Source organism: Solanum verrucosum, unplaced genomic scaffold (assembly GCF_900185275.1).
Source record: "Solanum verrucosum unplaced genomic scaffold, falcon-dt-bn FXZP01000009.1, whole genome shotgun sequence".
Taxonomy (NCBI): Eukaryota; Viridiplantae; Streptophyta; class Magnoliopsida; order Solanales; family Solanaceae; genus Solanum; species Solanum verrucosum.
The window spans coordinates 2,672,637-2,692,721 of NW_026020231.1; the positions used below are offsets into that span (position 1 = coordinate 2,672,637).

General features: G+C 33.7%; 3 protein-coding genes across 3 annotated transcripts; 1 reads left to right on the forward strand and 2 right to left on the reverse strand.

Moving 5' to 3' along the window:
- Nucleotides 1-1,181: 1,181 nt before the first annotated feature.
- Nucleotides 1,182-4,087, reverse strand: LOC125832413 (photosynthetic NDH subunit of subcomplex B 1, chloroplastic). The gene is made up of 6 exons (XM_049511559.1): nt 3,448-4,087; nt 2,584-2,774; nt 2,201-2,458; nt 1,952-2,057; nt 1,618-1,703; nt 1,182-1,521 (listed from the first exon to the last, which is right to left on the reverse strand). The coding sequence occupies exons 1-6, from the start codon at nt 4,045-4,047 to the stop codon at nt 1,356-1,358; spliced, it is 1,407 nt and encodes a 468-aa protein (XP_049367516.1). The 5' UTR covers nt 4,048-4,087; the 3' UTR covers nt 1,182-1,355.
- Nucleotides 4,088-6,372: 2,285 nt separating this feature from the next.
- On the forward strand, nt 6,373-13,436 carry LOC125832459 (uncharacterized). The gene is made up of 5 exons (XM_049511610.1): nt 6,373-7,181; nt 11,528-11,585; nt 11,688-11,771; nt 11,882-12,023; nt 12,919-13,436. The coding sequence occupies exons 1-5, from the start codon at nt 6,638-6,640 to the stop codon at nt 13,288-13,290; spliced, it is 1,200 nt and encodes a 399-aa protein (XP_049367567.1). The 5' UTR covers nt 6,373-6,637; the 3' UTR covers nt 13,291-13,436.
- Nucleotides 13,437-14,582: 1,146 nt separating this feature from the next.
- Nucleotides 14,583-17,124, reverse strand: LOC125832248 (probable WRKY transcription factor 60). The gene is made up of 5 exons (XM_049511395.1): nt 16,988-17,124; nt 16,836-16,901; nt 16,366-16,725; nt 15,905-16,021; nt 14,583-15,329 (listed from the first exon to the last, which is right to left on the reverse strand). Exons 1-5 carry the CDS (start codon nt 17,060-17,062, stop codon nt 14,871-14,873), a joined length of 1,077 nt encoding a protein of 358 aa, XP_049367352.1. The 5' UTR covers nt 17,063-17,124; the 3' UTR covers nt 14,583-14,870.
- Between the last annotated feature and the right edge of the window lie 2,961 nt (nt 17,125-20,085).

A 20,085-nucleotide genomic window follows, 5' to 3' on the forward strand; every position in this document is an offset into this window, starting at 1 on the left:
AACATGTCAACATTAAACAAAATTCATACCATATTCATAAATCGTATATTAAGTCAGCTTTCATACCAATAATATGCATAATATAACAATTTTAACAAAAAAATCTACTAAATTGATTTAACCATATCCCATGTAGTAAAAAATCCAATTAACTTTTGGAGGACACAACACACACTCAACAGTATTTTCCAAGAGTCCAAACAATATAAGGTTTCAAGAACATCTTTACCTCCTATAATAAACTCCAATCTACACTACACATGGCCATAAATCTCCCAAAAACATTAGCAAAATCAATAAAAATTTGATTTTTGACCATTCCCCACGTAGTAAGAACTCAAATAAGTAAAACGCAGAAAGGATCAACCTTAAAACACCTCTGATTCACCTCCATGAAAATGGTAAAATAAACTTTCTTGCAATACAATTATCAAACAGGGTTTCTCCAAAATACTAAAATTATTGAAAATTACAACTTAGAGATCTGCCCTTTTGTTTTGATTATATGGAGAATATATTTCTCCTAATCAGTTTTTAGATGTTGAAAAATCGGCTTCAATGGAGTATGGATGAAAGAGATGAAAGATGAATTTCTATTTTTTTTTTAACGTGGAATTGACTTGGGGTGAGGGATTTAGGTGGGGTGTGGGAGTGTGACTTGTAACTATAAAAAAGGAACAGTAATCAATGTAAATCCCTATAATTGTGTAAGAGATAATTATGGGTATTCTTTATTTAAATAATTTAATAATAACATTAAATTATAAAAAAATTACTTATTTAATAAAGTAAAATTTAATTAATTTATAAATAATTAGTGATATGTTATAACCCGTAATTAAACTGTTATAAGCAATAATTTTTTTAAAGTAGATTTAAAACTTGTAATATTGACTCTTTAATGTGTATATGGGGTGATTTTTCCATATTATGTCCTCTATTTTTGTGGGATTTTATTTTAACAAGGCTTATGTATATTTACTGTTGTTTGCACTTTGCACATACAATACAAAATTGTGATTTGAAATCAGATTGATATGAAGTTGAAATTTCCTTTAAACATGTAATTTAATTTTTTTAAGTTGTAGTAATTTTTTCTCTAAAACATGAAAATCCTACAAGTTGTGAAATTCTTTATTCTTAAACAATCTTTCCAACTTCATAAACAGGATATCAAAATGTCCTAAAACGCCATATTGATAAATAACATATCTCCATATTCCTTTGTTGTTGAGATAAAAAAAGAAAGAAAATATCTTTCCGCTTCTATTAGTTACAATTGAGAAGAAAGTGGAATAGTAACAATTACAGGAGTACTTAATTACTATATGGAAGAGAACTGGAAGGTGTACTATTTAGAAGATTGCTAAGGGCATGGTGAAAATTTGAACAGCACTCTTCACAGCTTCAACATCAATATCAACCAATTTTCCAGTCTTAGATGAAATAGTTGCACATTTCTTTGCTTCTGCATTGGGAACAAAACTTCTGGCCTTATCCTCAGAGCAGAATAGCCCAATACTGTACAGACAAAACCAAGATATATCAACCTCCCCCACAAAGACAGAAAAAGGTGCAAAAAATTCTGCGTTTACAGCTTGTAGTACATGACGTTACCTTGGTTTTCCACGTGCGTGAGCAAGTTGTATGGCAGCTGTATTTGTAGCTATCACTCCAGCAGAGTCATCAACAAGAGCAGCAAGCTAAGACAGAAATTTGTGAGGACTGTTAGTTTTCTAATGCTCATCCGCGGTATAAAGACTATAGTTAAAGCTGTCACTAACATGCAACAGAAGCAGACTATTTCATTTGATTATACCCTCCTTGACTATAAGGTAAATTGTTGCCATTATATCTCTGACTCCAACCAATTTCTTTGTTTATGGTTATTCAACTAAACACTGGTTGATCATCGGTCATTGATATTGTGAAAATGGTTGAGAAAACAAACCTGTCCAGGGGTGGTTATGAACACTATACTAGCATCATAACCAACTGCATCTTCCACATTTTCTCTTTCTTTTTCATGCGGAATGACAAAAACTGGCTTGACTCCCCTGATCAAATAATAGTTTACAATCCATTAGTATATCTCTCAAATTTTCTTGCATTTGATGAAAAAGACTAATCAGCTAATTCGAGAACTAAAAATGACCATGTAGTCCTTTTTCCAACAAAGAATAAAATACTGACATTATACCTTATCTCCTTTGCTATCTCAGCCCATATCTCAATTGGGAGCAAGCTATCAGTATCACCCCTTGACTGCATAGAAGCTTTTGAATCTGATTTAATCCCATGAATCACAATATATTTGCCTTTCTGTGCACCAACATTCTTATATTTTGCCTCCACAACCTCCCTAACCTTTCTTGAGATTGATACTTTAAGTGGAGGTAAAGGTTGTCGTGGTACTTTACGAGCTGGTCTGCCCAACCAATCAATCATCTGACGGTACCTATTTCAAAAAAGTGTATGTAAACATGTGATACAAGCTTTGACGAAGTACAACTGTTGCACTACTTTTCAAACTCCCTATTCAGTTGTCAAAAAATGAAGTTATTAGTTGGAACATCTACTTACATATGATATCCGCCCTCGGAAAGGTTCATGCTTTCTGGTGTAAAAGTTTCTGACAGAAACAATCCTGCTCCTGCAGAATTCACATTTGGGTAAATGTAGCTAACTCTGTCACGAGCAGTCGACATAAACAAAAATACTGCATGTCCAATCCCTGCCAGTTTGGTTGACAGGATCATATCATAGTACCTACTCTGCAATAAATCATGCATTAGAGCAAATAACTTAGCCAAAAAAATGACTAGAACTCTCTATTAATAATGCAGGGATCAAAATTTTTAATCTCCATCTGACTAAACAAGGCGATTAATATCTTGAAACTAATGTAAGCAATTCTTTTCCAAATGTGATCTGCTCAACTTTAGAATTATCTGCAAGCATATGTAGTTATACTATTTTATCAAAAATTCACCACACTATGGATGTTAGGTTCGGAGAGCAGTCAATATGTGAATATATCGAGATTCGAGAGCACAGCACCTGCAGTTAGACTAGGACCATCGAGGTCGCTTAGCTACACAATAAGGGAACAAATTTAAGTTCTATCCACTGACGAAGTAATATATATTTACACAATCAGGTTATTCATTAAGATAATCATAATTAAATCTTCGTACCTAACCAAGTGTCCTTATAATGTTTGATGTTTTCTCTAATTTTAAGATGCAACATGCTTACATTACATATATACATTAAGACACAACAAGAATCAGACTTGGAATGAAAAAAACTTGTTGCTCGAACTCTTCAAAAATGTTAGATTAATGTGTGTGGGATACTTCCAAAAGTAAAATCGACATTTTTGAAGAGTCCAAGCAACGTAGATTTAAACAATGATCTGTTGATGTTAATGGAACGGCGTCAAACCTTAAGAATTCCAACCATATCAGTATACTCAGCTGGTTCAGGAAAATCATCATCCAGATCATATGCATTAGCCCACCTCACATTTTTATTCATCTCAAATGTCTGTTTTCCCCTGGCTGTTGCAAGTATATCCACTTGAACACCAGGGTACCTATCCTTAATCATCTGAATTGCTGGAAAAAACAGCAAATTCTCATAAACCCCACCATCAATAACACAACAACATCTCCTAACATCACCTCTAATTTTCAAACCCAATGAAGCAATTTCAACAGAGTATCCCATTGGGAATTTGAGGAATCCATATGGGTTATCAGGATTATCAGGTGGCCTTGGATCTTCATCTTGTTTGCCTTCAGAAAAAAGTGAACCATACTCCATTTCAGGATCATCACCATAGTCAAAAGGGTCAAGCCATGGATTTTTTTTCTTGGCATTGGGGCAAAAAATCCCTGATTTTCTGGCGGAAAAAGATGGATTGTTGTTCAAGAAAGGTACATTTGTGACATGGGTTATAGGAAAATAAGGTGAATTAGTAAAGAAAGGAGAAACGGAGTTAGGTAGTAGAGTAGTAGTGGCAGCCATTTTTGAGTGTATCATAAAATTCTGCAACTTTTTTGGGGATAGCTAAAAACTATAGCACGTTGGATTTGAATGTGTGAAGGTTGTTAGATAAGTAGGTCCCAGTGTTGTCACTTTGTTCCTGCCTTGTCTTTTACGACTATTCTGTTTATCTCAATTTATGTGATACATTTTTTTAGTTAGTATTTCATTCATTAAATTAAATAAAATCATATAAATTGAGATGATGGAATACTAATTTTTTGCTTTTTTTAATCAATCGAGTGTCTAATACCCATATTGACAACCTAATTAATTTGGAACTGTGCTGCATAAATTTCGATTAAAGAGAAAACACTCTTTACTAAGATTTTTCTCATACCCTGAACTGGTTGAAGAGTCCCACATCGGAAGAAAAAGGAGTGGTCTCCTTAAATGGCTTGGAGCCTTGGACAATGTTGTTGAATTAGCTTTTGGATTGAGTTAAATCCAAGATCATAAAAGGATCTATCTCAATTAGTATTCTTCATGATGAGCCCCTAAATCAAATTGTACATGTACCAGATATCCAGTCCTGGACGTGAAATGGGTGTTGAAGAATCTTACATCGAATGGAAAAGGCGCATGGGTGGTCTCCTTAATATGGGTTGGGCAATTCTTTCTACGAGATGGATCCAAAATTAAATTTTATAAGTTCTTACAATCATCTCAAATTAATATAAAGTAATAATTGAGTTCACAAATAAATATTTATATATCTTCGGTGAACTTACAAATATAAGTCTAGATATGTCCTAAGATGAAGAGATCATATCTATCCTATCGGAATTGTGATTTATACTACTTGTGTTAGCTAAAATACAAAGTGCTAGCAAATAACAATTCTATATTGCTGCTCCATCAATCATAGGGAGAATCAGGTATAGTTTTCCTATAAAAGATTGCTTAATATGCAATCAAGGAGAAAACAAGATGCATGAAAAGGAAAGGAACTCCACCAAAATTGTGTACCAATTATGTCAAAAAAGTAAGATCATAAACAGAGTCAATGATGAGATCAAAAGGAAAAAAGAAGAAGATTATACACAGAAAAAAAGATAAGGAGATCATAAAAGGAAAAAAGTAAATTATTAGGCTTTGTTTTATTCACTAAACTAGCTTGGATATGTCACTGATATTTTTGACTTATAAGGTAACCTCTTTTATAAAACAGGCAGCACTTTTTTTTTCTTTTCCTTTTATGATCTTTATTAAATTATGTGAAGATGTTCATGAAATTAAAATTGTACTTAAAAATCCATTTATTAATCTAAAATAATAATAGTTTAGTTTAGAAAATAACCGATTGAATCGTACCATTAACACCCCAACTCCAATATACTCACAAAAAAAATAACAAATGAAACTTTAAATTTCTAAATTTTGCATAGAAAAAATAGATGTAGATGCCACTCCACAATCAAGTACCCATCACAATTCACAAATTGAAAAGCTATCTTCAATTTCCACAGTAATGGATGAACAATAATTAAGCTCTATAATTAGATTCGTGCTTATCCTTAATTAATTAAATTGTGTTTTAAGTTGGCAATTAATTTCCCTTTTCCCATTTATTTTTTTATTTCCAAATTTGGTCCAATTATGTGTGTGTTTTCAATTATTAAAAAAGACATTTTAAGGGTTAGTAGGTAGCATATCCTTTTTTATTCTAAATTTAGTCAAATAAAATTTATATTATTCCAAAGTATATCATTTCAAAAAATAATAATTTTCCCTTCAATCAAGTATAACAACACCTACTTTCAAAAAATAAAATACAAAGTAAATTGAGAAATAATAATTCATGGTGATGAATAAACATAAATAAAGTTTTTTTACTTGTTTATTTTAACAAGTTAAAAAAAAAAATCTCTTCATTCTAAAACAAACATCATCTTAAAAATTTAAAACTGAAATTTGTATGTTTTACAAATTATATCTTATATGAAAAAAACTTTGCTCAATTTTCAAGAAAACACATACTATTATAATAAATACAGTGTTCAATTCTTGTTTTTTTTAAGGAGGGTATAAAGTTTAAAATTGACAAGTAAAAAAAAGTTAACGAAGAAAATCCTTACTATTATTTTTCTTAATTAGCATGAAATGAGCTAAAGTGACACTTATTATTTAACGTGAATTATTGACAGTCTTGTTCACTAAATCTCCGCTATGTTTAGATTTTTGAAAATCTAATTAATAGAGTTAATTTTTAATAAAATAAATCACAGTAAAAGGTTAATATTACGTGGGGCAACAGATAATTGGTTAGTTTCGATGATCACACTAAAATGCAAGGGAAGAGAGAAAGAGGCGTAGTATAATTCTCTCTCTAGAAACATCCTTAAAGAAGTCGCCGTTGGTTTCTAAGATCGGACAGTCACCATTTTCTCAATAAATTCTTCTCGCCGATAATGTATCTGCTCTCTCACTCTCTAGGGTTTTAATTCTCTACTTTCCGGTCCATACAATTACAATGCACCTTCTTTTTCCCTTCACTGTTTTACTCTTCAACCCTAGCTAAGCACAGTTGAAGAAATTCATGCTAAGTTCGACGAATTTCTAGTTACTAGGAGTTGTAATTGTTTCAATGTCTGGAGGACCTAGGGTTAAATTGATGAACAATGCTGATTCTGAAGTCCGATCAGTGCTCGGTCCGGCGGGTAACAAGGCTAGATCCGTTGAATTACGAAAGCCCGTTGAAAAGCCTGTTAAGAAGGCTGCTGAAAGTGAAGAGTCTAAGGGTAAGAAATTTGAGGGAACGGATTCCGTACCGCAATCACGGGCGCCGGTGGCTGCTTCGAAGAAATGTGGAGGAGCTGTGCCTTCTATTTTGAGACAGCAACAGGACCATAGGTCATTGATGATGAGGCCTAATTTGTCGCTTAATGCGTCTTGTTCTTCGGATGCTTCGACGGATTCTTCTCATAGCCGAGCATCGACAACGGGGAAATTGAGCCGTGGGAGTGTGACGCCGACGGCTGGAAGAAGGAAGCAATGTAGTAGTCCGAAAGTGGTGAAGTCTGAGAAAATTGGAAAAACTGTTGGTGAAGGTCCGAGCTTGGCTTCAGGTCCCACTCCGGGTGATGCTTCGGTGATGAAGAAAAGGTGTGCTTGGGTGACCCCAAATACTGGTATGTTTAATTCTGTAATGTTGCATTTCATTTGTTGTATATGTACAGTTACAGTGTTTTGATAAGGCAGCATTGTTAAATTTGTTACATAATTGTGGGATAGTATTTGCTCTTGGTTCATCTTTTTTGTTTAATCCACTATCAGTGGAAAAATTGGGATATGTAGGTCTTGCTAGAATACTAATATGTCAGAAGTGTAGATAGGACTTGGATTTCCCCAGTTCATTAGGGCAACAAACGATGGACTGAGCTAGTTCTGCATTCAGCTGAGTTAGGGAGGAGAGAACGATTCAACTTCCTGGTATTAGCTAACCAAATGGTGTCATTTTGAAAATCCTTGTGCCTCCAAGCTGTCATCATTCAGGTCTGCCACCATCTGATGTATACTGCTGGGCTCTGTTGGATACGAGCTTGATTGCTTGTCCATCTTTGCTATCGAAAACGATGTTCCGTGTTGTTGGCATGCATATATATATTTCCCTCGCCTAATCTAGTATTAATGCTATTAATTGTGATTATGAACTACTTCGTGATTAATAATTGGAGAACATTTATGGATAAACTTTTTCTTCTTCGGTTAAGTTGTAATGGACGTCTATTCCACTAAGCTGATGTTTTATGAGAGTTGAATCCCTAATTATATCCCGTTCTATCTCTTATAATGGATAATTTTTTATACTAGGGTCATTATTCTAATGGTTGGTTTAAGGTATGAGCAATCTAGTTGCTAATTGACAGTTAAGTGGGGTAACCCCCCCCACAAGTCAACCCAAACACCATTGTCAAGAAAAATGATGGGAAATCCCCGTGTACTAGCCAAATATCAAAAAGTAGAGAACCTACAAATAAAATATGGTTCTCTATGGAACTCTCGATCTTCTATACAATTGTATAGGGTTATCATAGGTGCACCAAAGAGAAACTAGAGATTACAGATTTGCTAATTGACAATTCACATGCTTTCCTCTACTTCCGTGCTCAAATTAATCTGAGCAAATATGCTCATCTTTAACAGTTCATACTAAGAATTTACCATCCTTCTCCTTGTATTTCTGAACTTGGAATTTAATTGCATTCCCTTTTTCAACTCTCTTTTTTTTGAGTTCATGAAGTTAGAATTTGATTCCATTCTCGGTGTTGCTTGAGGGAATGAAGAAACGCTACTTGACCTAGTGTGGGAAGAAGGTGAAATCAATTTGAACCTAATAGCATACTGTTCAGGCCCTCAGAAAGTCACTTAAGTTTTCATTTCTTGTTTGATGAACAGACAATGTGGAAGAATGGTGAAATAGTGTTTTTGTGTGATGAACAGACAATATGGAAAAATGGTGAAATAGAGAGAATTTTCTCCTTCATCAATTGGAAGGTCATCGGCATCTGTACATGACATTATCTAAGATGCAATATATGCCTAATGAGAGTGTCTGAACTGTAAACTTGATTTCCTTAGGCATTAAAAGGCCTAGCTCAAGTAGCAAAAGGTGGAGGATTTGTGGCTTAGGTCGCAGGTTCAAGCCCTACACCATGCAAAGTGAAGCCCGGTATTTAAGTGGAGAAGGGTAGAGGGGAGGGCCCATTATCCACCAAGTTTAGAAGGTTGTGATTGGTCCAAAGGGCGGGTCACAGACGGATTTCTCGGTTATCAAAAAAAAAAAAGAAAAAAAAAGGATCCTCTGGTAAAGGTCAAGCTGTCAATCAGTTTGTGGCCATGTTATACCATGCATGCATGCTTCTTTAAGTACCCTTGCATGGCTCATCGTGTCACACCAGTCTTTATGTAAACTGACCACTGGCTTCATGAATTTCTTTTGAACTGATTAGTGGTGAGTTTGCTAGGTCTGATGTGTGTCTTATTGCAATTTTTTTTTAAAGCTTGTAACTTTGTATTCCTTAGCATTAAGGGTATGCCGACCACCTCCAAAAGTTTACATTTGCTGAAAGTAATCACAGAAGTCCTAGAAAGCCCACTAACTGAACTTCCTCTTCTATATATTGCTCTTTACATAAAAATAATAAAGAAATGATAACCTTCCACTTGATCTTATTGCTAATTATTACATAGACTAGCTAGCAGCTGGCTGGAGGACAGGTATGAACATTTGCTGGGTTTTTTTTTTTGATGACAAGGGAAACCCGTAGCCGCTATCCTTTGGGTGCGCACAGGGTAAAAACCCCGCTCCTATACAATAGCTCGCAAACCACATAGGAGAGGTAACCCGCACTAGGCAAGCCTGGTGCGACGAGCTCGACTCAGAAGGCAAACCCCTTGATTTCGCTGGCAAGGGGTTTCGAACTTGAGACCTCCAACATGGAAGTCCCAAGCCCAAACCACTGGGCCACCCTGTTGGTTTTGTGAGGTTCTACAGAAAAGTTTGAGGAGAACTCACCTTTTCTGTGATGTATTCGAGGAAAGTGTAAAACGCTGGGAAACACATTATTAATGCATGCACATTGAGCACTTTGACCATTTGGTTTTAGGTCTCATAATCTTCTTCTTTTATGGACTTTGCACACATTTTATGTCTCAGACCCGAATAAATAAAAAGGGATGCAATAGGTTGAAGGTCTGCATATGATGACTCCTTATAGTGCTGAATATGCTTATGTTAAGTCCAATATTTTCTTTGAGGCATTTGAGTCTGTTTAGAATTATATATCAGCACAAAAAGAAAGAACCTTTGATGTTAAATAATCTCAATTTATTGAGTAATTGAATGAAACGGGTCCAAAATCAAAGAAGATAATAGATGTTGAGGATTCAATGCAATGAAACTACATTAATGCGTTATTTACTTCTCTTATTTAACCTTATTAATATGTCTATTGTGTATTTATGATAAATATTTGTTGAACTGGTTGCATAATTTTTATATTAGCACCCTTCTATTGAAACACCACCTGCATCCCATTTAACATTCGTTTCCCTTTGCTTATTTTTATTCCTCTTTATCTTCTATTTTGTCAAAACATGGTCAGAGGAGTGATGGAATCATATGCTTGACATTTGGAGATTAAGGTGATTGACCATGCATGGCCTTTTAGAAGTTCCAGTCTGTCCTACTCATGTTACTCGGACTCTTCAAATGTCATCGGGTGCGTGTCAGATCCTTCAAAATTAGTGCATTTTTGGAGGATCCGTCACTGGGTCGGCAACATTTTGGATAGTCCGTCTAATACATAACTATTTCCAAGTATTATCAAAAAGTATTATCAAACCATCATTGGAGATGCTCTCTCTATTTTAGTGTTTGTGGCATTCTTACCTACTTTCTGGACCCTATGTTAAGAATTCTCATTTGCCACTTCTCCAGTGGATTTTGAGTCTATGACTTGTTATGAGATGAACGTGTTGTTTTTAAACCTTGTTATTGGGGGTTCTCTTTTGATCAAGTAAGGTAAGCTTTCATTTGATCAATCATCGAGAGGATACAGGGGGTAGAAAAACCATGTTAGGATCAGCGAAATCAAATCCGCTATTAATTGTATCCCGTTAAGGGGAAGAATCATTATAGAATCATCTTGTTTCCTTTTGGGCAGGAAAGCTAATGATTATAATCAAGAAAGGTCAAAGTATTAACTTTGTTAGGCACCATACCTAATACTAGAACAAGTACATAAGCACCCAAGGGTGTGACCTAGTGATCAATGAAGTGGTAGGCGAATCATGAGGTGTCAGGTTCAAATTCCAGTGGAGACCACTAGTTGATTTCTTCGTATCTGTCTAAGCCTCGATGGACATGTCTTGGTGGAAGGTAGTAGGTACATGGTAGAATAGTCGAGATGTGCACAAGTTGGCCTAGACACCACTATCACTAAAAAAGAAAAAAGGAATCGTTATATTGAGAATAACTTAATGTGTATCCACATCTCTATTCTTGTCAAACATGTATAATGTTGTTTGATCTTGCTCTCTAACTCCAGTTTCTAGTCCTACATCATGAAACAAGTTGTACATCTTCCAACAAGTTCATCATGGTGATTTTTCCATGTGTGTAATGGATTCTAAGCACAAAGGATTCTATAGGCTTATTGTTTGTCAGGAGTCCTATTCTGGTAGTATGTGTCCGTGTATGGGTAAGTGTGAGATTAATAGAATCTCTACTTTTGGGGAAACCTTACGTTGAACAAAGCGGGAAAAGATACAGAAGACTCATTTAGCAAGCCCTAGTAAGTCTGCTACCTGGGGTTAGTCCATTGTTTGTAATAGATTCTTTTATTCATCCAGTTTTTGGATTTTCCATTATATTGGTCCATGGTCATACCTTTAGAAGGATATATTATTGTAATGCTGTAGATATTATGTTCTTATCCATTCCCTCTGCTAATTGGTTTCGTTTTGCCAAAAGATCCATCCTATGCTGCTTTTCATGACGAGGAATGGGGAGTTCCAGTCCACGACGACAAGTGCGTACTCCTACTTTATATTTTCCTATTCTTTTGTGGCTTGCAATAAACAAGGCAATTAAATGTGATGGTTTTCTCAGTCTGGGTTACTACTATATGCAGGAAGCTCTTTGAACTTCTCAGTTTATGCACTGCATTAGCTGAACTCTCATGGCCGGCAATTCTCAGTAAAAGACATATGTTTAGGTACATTACGCTCTGCACCAGTGCTTTGGAGTACCAGAAAATTGGTTATCATTTCATATCTAGTTGCCTTACAAAAGCTGCTGCTTCAATTTGAACTATTTGTTATGCAGAGAAGTCTTTCAAAATTTTGACCCAGTTGCAGTCTCAAAACTAAATGAGAAGAAGATAGCACCACCAGGAAGTCCTGCCAGCACTCTTTTATCAGAGGTAAAGCTACGGGCAGTTATTGAAAATGCACGCCAAACCTGTAAGGTACGTGAAAGTTTTCTGTCTTATTGAGTTGTCCTTGTCTTGAAGAAGAAAAACCTTCCTTGTACAGCTAGGAGAAATTAAATTTTATTGGTTAGGATAAATTTTTTGAAGCTTTCGTAGTTCTTGGCTCTTGAACCTTCTTCAGATTTTCACAAGTCAAAATGTCGGTTCTTAGATATTCCACCAAGATAACTGTCAGCTTTACATAAATTAAAAGGGAGGCTGTTGGACCTTTTTTAGGTAATGAAAGAAGATTGCTACGGGAAACTGCTTCTTAACCACAGATTATTTCAAGCTCAAAAGTTTTCAGTTTAGTCGGTCTGCATTTATTGTATCAGCTGTCTTGAGCTGAAAGTCTTGCTGTTGCTAATTCTGTTTCCCTGGAAACTGATGGTTTCTGTACTGGGTGCAAAATTTTCAAAATACTCGGCAGATGCATGTGATATGTTTTCTAAAGTCAGAAACTACAGATATGATGTGCTTATTATGAAATATAAGGCATTAGTTGTGGCTTTAATAGGTATGTCATTCTAGAGGGTAGGCTATTAAATGTCAAAAGAACTTCTAAAAGGAGAAAGAGAAACAAAACTTTATTAGAATACACCTCATTTCAAATTGAAAAAGTGAGACCCGGGATTATGGGGATCAAAATATCAAATATGGGCTTTTTACATCTTTTGAAGTAGTATCGACATATTTTAAAACTACATTACAGTATTAAATCATTTTTTTTTGTAATTAAAATATGAAAGAAATTTTTAGAAGGTTGTCGTCGAAGAGAAAGTCATGATTGGCTGCTTAAACTGGTTCCTTAATAGTAACTGTCAGTGAGTAGTAATTTTAGAGTTGTCACTTCAGAACAATTTTTGATGTCATGCTCATGTTACCCTCTCAGATCATCGATGAACTTGGATCCTTGGACAAATACATATGGGGTTTTGTGAATAACAAACCTATAGTTAGTCAGTTCCGATATGCAAGGCAGGTGCCAATGAAGACGTCAAAAGCTGAAGGGATAAGTAAAGACCTAGTTAAAAGAGGATTCAGAGGAGTTGGACCTACTGTCGTGTACTCATTCATGCAAGTAGCTGGAATCACAAACGACCATCTCATCAGTTGCTTCAGATTTCATGATTGTGTAGCTGCAACCGATGGAATGGATAAAGATGATGGCCTTGCAGCCAAGATAGAAGTGAAGCAACAACTCAAGGATGAAACTGAGATGGGCCTTATAAGAGCTATTGATGAATTCAATTTATCGACATAGTGAAATGTGTTCAGAGTAGTAGTGCAATGTAATTTATACTCCTAGTAGATTTGGTAGCTTTACGCCCTTGGTTGCGATACAGTTGAAAGGGCGGCAAGTGCTTGTGTACAAATGACCTTGCTTATTATTTTTACCATTGATGTGTACATCTGATCTATATCTACATCTAGTAGGGATTGCAATGGGGCGGGAGGGGAAATTATGAAAATTTAGCACCTAAGGGTGTGGCCTAGTGTTTGAAAACACTAGATGATTCTTTCTATCAACCCTAGCCTTGGTGGATAGAGTTACTTGGTACCTGTTGCTAGTGGAAGGTGGCAGGTATCCCGTGGAATTAGTCTAGGTGAGTGAAAGCTAACTCGAATGTAATCATAAAAAAATGAAAATTTAACAAGAAGTAGTGGGGGAAAGGGGGGTGTACAATTTGATTTAAAATCTTAATGTAGCAGTACAAGGCCAAAATGGGCAATGTGGAGTAGGTTTTTAGGAGGGGGGGGGAATTAAGTTAAAGATTAGCTTATAGAATTGTCATTGACAAATACTTTTCAACATTATGTTATGTGTGGTCTCTGGCTTACTTGGTATCACTACAAACTACTATTTTTTTATGAGCGGAGGGTTCTAGTGTCTATCAAAAACTTCTTTATCTTTATAAGGTAGGAATGAGGTTGCGTACACATCATCTTCTTTAGATTTTACTTGTGAAATTATAATGAACAAGCTGTATTACTTTTTTATTCCACCAAGAAATTACATCTTGTCTTTTAAATAGGATATAAATATTGAAGCAATGACATCAAGTGGCTGATGTTAACATTTAGAAACCAATATCTATTTCAATTTATAGTCTCACAATGCCCCTGAATTCCCTTATTTTAATCCTTAGATCAAGAATTTTTTCTGCTAAAATACGGGTCAAGTAAATTATCCCTCCTTCAATGAACCAAAAATTCAGTTTCACGTGTGGTCTTTTCTTCTTTTGACTTCAACCTGGCCTCCATTTCTTGACCTTAGTCGAATAGAAGAGAAACCAATTTAAAAAAACAAGTAGCAAATGAGCTTGTCATGCTAAAATAGTTCAAAGATATTATGATATTATCCACTTTGGATCGAATCTGTACAGTTTTTCCTAAAATACTCGCACAATTAAGAATATTCTTACCCCTTTTATGTATGATGTATCTCCTGTTTTTTCTTTTCTTTTCAGTAATCAATATAAACTTTATTCACACGCCCAAAAGAATATAACAAGTTAGAGAAGCCATAGTCTACACAAAAGTAAGGAGGAGAAATCAAATTATTAAATATTTATTTGAGCAAATTCAACAATTTAATTTAAGACCCACCAAAAGTCTCAATCTTGTGAGACTGAAAGGCGCAAATTGAGACCTAACTAATATAGGCTGCTATAGAAAATTGGCACATTCCATTTCCACGTGCACTTACTAGTCCAACCTACTGCCTACTGTTCTCCAAAAAAAAAAGACAATTATAGTAAACACTATATACAGCATGTCCTAGTGGCTGCCTGTCTTTCTCTGCAACATTTCAATGTGAGACATAATTTTCGTTTTAATTATTCATTTATCCTTAGTGTTATTATTATTTTGCAAGAATTTTCCTGATATGGCGGCGGCTAAGGCCGCTTGAAAACTTGGATCTTTAGTCAATGATGAAGCCATTTGTTCTATCAAGAAATGTTGAAACTCTGGTCTATTTTGGTGTTGTTGATGATCATTTCCTGGTGATGTACGCTTGTGACCACTTGTACTTGTATTGCTGTTCACTTTTTTGACATCATTTTGTAATGTTTTTGGTTCAGCCAAATCAAGAGTTAACATTGGTTTTGGTCCTGATGTGTTGATGATATTAGTAGTGGAACTTGGCATTACTGAAGCAGTATAATTACCCGAAACATTGTTTTTTGGGTTGAAACGGCTAGAAGGGGAAGTTGTTGTAACAGTATCCACTTTAGAATGGTTGTGTTCTCCTTCATAGGTTGCTACTAGAATCGATTGGTCTTCCACGCTTCTTTGAACCTGACAAATTAACACCATTGTTAGAAAAAAAAAACATTGAACTAGAAAAGACTAATTTGTGATCTATATTAGTATATATTGAATTCAAAAATTGTCTTTTATCTCTTTATCCTTGTTATTAAAGTGGATGATAAGTAAATTACACCTTGTACTTGATGTTTACTTAAGTGTTACATCTCTAAAATACATTTAAAATGAGATGGAGGGAGTTTTAAGTTTAATTTCTTTTCAAATTTATACATAGTTCAAGTCAAAAATAATAATTAAGTTGAGTTGAATCTAGAAATGTAGCTGTGAATTCATTTCTGGCCACCAAAATACATAAAATATCTGGAAGCTGCAACTAGGAAACTTCAAGGAAAGTTGGGTTACCTAATTATTTAATTACTCCTACTTGTTCAGTTGTTTCCTAATCGAAAATGACTTGGGACATTTCATACTATTTCTTAGCATCTTTTAGAGTCATTTTGGTTTTACTTTGAATAAATATTAGTTCAATGAAGTAAATTAATTCAGAATGAGTAAACTTGTACATTAGGCTCTAAAATTGTATTACTAATTAGTATTAGCTGTACCTTTTTTTTAACGGGGCAGGTAGGAGCAAAAGAGCACTTGAAATAAGCTCTTGGAGATGGGTTGTCTCTTGTTACTTTCTGTCCATATTTCCTCCATTGATATCCATCTTTCACTATCTGCAACAACATTATTAACTTTCCCATTAGAAAAACAACTTAAATACTGAAATCAGCTATGAACTTTGTCGTTCATATGTTACTTTATAGCTCATTATATTGTTAACATAATTTTTTGATAATCTATAGTATATTCTAATATGTTGTTAAATAAGATTAGCTGTGTCATTTAACTATAGAATTTGTCTGGCGCTCGTGGACAAATGAAATTACTATCTCCATTTTAATTTATTTGCCTTGTAATTTGGCACAAAGTTTACGAAAATTATCAAAAGATTTTTGAATTACAAATTATAAATTGAAACAGGAGAAGGAATTAATAAGAAAGTGTTGGAGAAACTTACAAGAGAAGTATCAGATGGTTCAGTTCTCATATAAACTCTAGAAGTCTTAGTTTTAATGTGTTCTTCTCTTGGTTTCTTTGAAGATGAATCTTCATCACTTGAACTGCTCTCTGAATTCAACACTTGAACTGACGATTTCACAATTTCATTATTATTATTATTGTTTTCAACTTTTCTTTTCTTCGATCCATCGCTGTTCTGATCCTGATCAGCTCCACTAGTACTACTATTCTGCTTGCTCAAATATTCCGTCAATTGATTTCTCAATGAATTGTAATTCTGGCACATAACTGTAAGCATCTCCGTCAATTTCTTATTTTCAGCATTTACTCTATTTAGTTCCTCCATTAAATTGCCTGTCTGGACAAAACAACACAAAATTCAAAATCAGCATTTACTCATATAAACTTCAAATTCTGGATCTGCCATTGTAAGAAATCGGAGAAGAAGAAGAAGAAGATTTTACGAACCTCATCTTTGATAGGTAGTACGGGATCTCTTCCAAGTCCAATGAAATTACTCTCAACTTCCTGTTTCTGCAAGGAAAGTGAAATCATCAACAATTACGCAAATTATATCAATACATGATTATAGTGTATATTGTAAATTCACTTCCACATACCGGTAATTCATCGGAAACTCGAAGAGGTCTAAAGTTCAAATCCAAAGAAGTATCAACTAAACTGGTGAATTCCATTTGCTTTAATTTTGATTGTAATTTGTAAGAGAGAATAGGAAGGTATGTAATTGGGGGGGGGTTTGAAGTTTGGAAGCTGAAGCGCTTTGCCTATTTTGCCATCTTATTTATAGTTGTGAAAAACGTGAACTGATGGGATGTTAAATTGGTATATTCAGAAAATAATTAAATGTAGTACTAATTAATTGAGTGAGTTTGCTTTTCTTGTCGGCCCATATCTTCTTGTTTGAATTTCTTCCTTACTAGTCAAAGTCAAGCCTGCACCAAGGAAACTAGAAAGAAGCACATTGTATAAGACAAAACACATGAAATGAATTCTTATATCAGCTCACCGAGTATATGACCTTTAATAGAAGAATATAAAATTAGAATAGAAGGTTGATAAATAGTAAACGTATTTTTTCTCCATTCCTAAGTATTAGTATTACTATTGTATTAACTCGTTCATTTTTTTATTATTATGGTGCTTGGATCACTTTGAGCATACCTCGACTTATTTCATGAGATACTTAACCTCATGATGCTCAATTCACATTATTGATCACTAGACCCCATGCTTAGATGTAACTTATCGTTAGATTTCTATTATTACCTAATGTATCTTGAGACTCATTAATCTTATTATCTTGTTGTTATTTCTATTTGTTGTGATTAGCGTTTTTTCATCTTTCTTTGAGGCGGGGACTCATAATAATAACTTCTCTATCTTCTCATAATAAAAGTAAAATCTATATAAACATTATTCCTTTAACACTCCACTTATAAGATTATGTTGATTTGCACTCAGGGGTGAGACCTAGTGGAGTAGTGGTCAATAAAATGGTTGAGATTTATGAGGTCTCAAGTTCAATTTCTCCGGTGGAGACAAATTAAAAAACAGTACTAGGTGATCATTTCCATATGTCATAACCTTGATGGACAGAGTTATCTGATACCTATTAATTATTATGCGAAAATTGATCCAAATACCACAATTATTATTTTTTAAAATATGATGGTTTTGTTGTTTACAATATGAAGGGATTTTAATTCATATGGTATGGGCAGAGGATGGAGGATAAGATAATAGTCTTCGTAAATAAATAAATAGAATTTTTGTTTTGGTTCAATCTTCTTATCTAATTTTGTCACGTCAGCCGACATGCCTGTTTATAAATTAATAAAAAAAGAATATGATAGAGTTGTACCGTCTATTTATTTTTTTTCTTTATAAGTAGGGTAATGTGGGTTTTCTTTCCAATCACGTTTCCAATAATATTTTCCACGTTATCTCTAATATTATTTAATTCCCCGGCAAGGTCTGAACTTTATGACTTACCCAATTTTTTTATTAAAAAAATTACATTGAAAAACAGGAATACTAATTAATCAATTGATATGTACAATACGCGTTCTATATGTGTATTTTAATATGGATTTAAGTTATATACAAATACTTTTGTATTATCAATTCAATTTGACTCGTTATAACAGGTTATTCTTTTATTTTTCAGATTATCATAGCACACTTACTATAAAAAATTTATAATGGTTATAAGTGAACTTAAAAGATGGTACAAAAAAATTAATATATTAATAGCATGATGTGTGAATGAGATTATTTTAATCTTAAATAATTTGATAAGCTATTGATATAGTTAAAACGTGCTTGAAAAAACTTAATTCAACTTTCTTTTAATGGGAGGAAATTAAAATTTTCTCGATCTAAGTTTAAAAGTTTTAGAGGAATTATTTATTTCTTTTTGACTATGAATTAATCTATATATATAATTGTATTTTAATTCAAAAATGTCATGTCGAATGAGAAAATCTAGACTTTATAGGAAGAAAATTAATTTTTTATAAGCATTTAATTTTCTAGACTAGATAGAGAAAATTCATAATACATGGACGGCATGATAGACCATGAGTAAGAGTTGAATTTACACTTAAGAATGATATAAGGGGAAGAAAAGAAAAAAGAATCCTTCAAAATTGTCAATACATTTCATACGAGAAGACTTTTCCAACGTAGCTTCAAAATAGTTACTTTTGCAAGTCTTTTCCTTTTTTGGGGTTGTTTAGTATACTGGACAACCATAGATAATACGTTTTATGATTTTAAAAAAATAGTGTTTTGAGGGTTTTTCAATTCAATTCAAAAATTATTTTCTACTCTCTAGTAAAAATAAAAGATATTTTTTCAAAAATACTTTCTACTCACCAACCTGAGAAAATAAGTAAAAAATTTACTTGTTTTTCAGGAAAACATTTTCCTCCATACCAAACACACCCTAAGAGTGAAATATTCTCATGGACAAACAAGTTTATATTATTGGAGTATATAAATCAAACTCACAACATAAATACACAGCATAGTACTTAATTAGTCGTATTTCATCAAATGATCAAATAGCAAAACGTTTTATTTTCAAGAAAAACGTGAGAGAGAAAAAACAGTGGATTCATGAATTTCATAGCCATAGGGATTAACTTGATTTATACGGTAATACAGAAAAAGGGGAAAAATTAAGAAAAATGAGAAAATTAATTGAATCAGATGCAATGAACGGTAAACATCGTGTCAAAGTTGCTAATTAGAAAAAAAAAAGTATGATAAGTACAAATTGAGTCTTTTAACTATGTGCGGTTAGTAGTTAAATTAAAGTACATTTTAGTTAGACAATGGATTAGTGCCAGATTAATAAGTAGCTTAACTATATATATGATTGCCAATTAGTTTTTTTCAACTCTAAAATTGACCTGGACATTGACTAATTGGCTTCCACTTGTTTCACATTTTATTTTTATTCATTAAAAAAAATACCACTTCAACGTCTTTTTCACTTTCTTAATAAAGATTACTTTTTTAATTTTTCTCTTTTCAATTATATTACGTAAAATATTAATTGACTCTTGCCAAAACTTGTGGGTTTGTTCCATAACCTCTCAAGTCTTAACTGATTTTTAACGTACCTTTTACTTCTTCCGTTTCGTTTCATTTTACTTGGCTGTGACATTTTTCTTAAAAAGTAGTACATTTA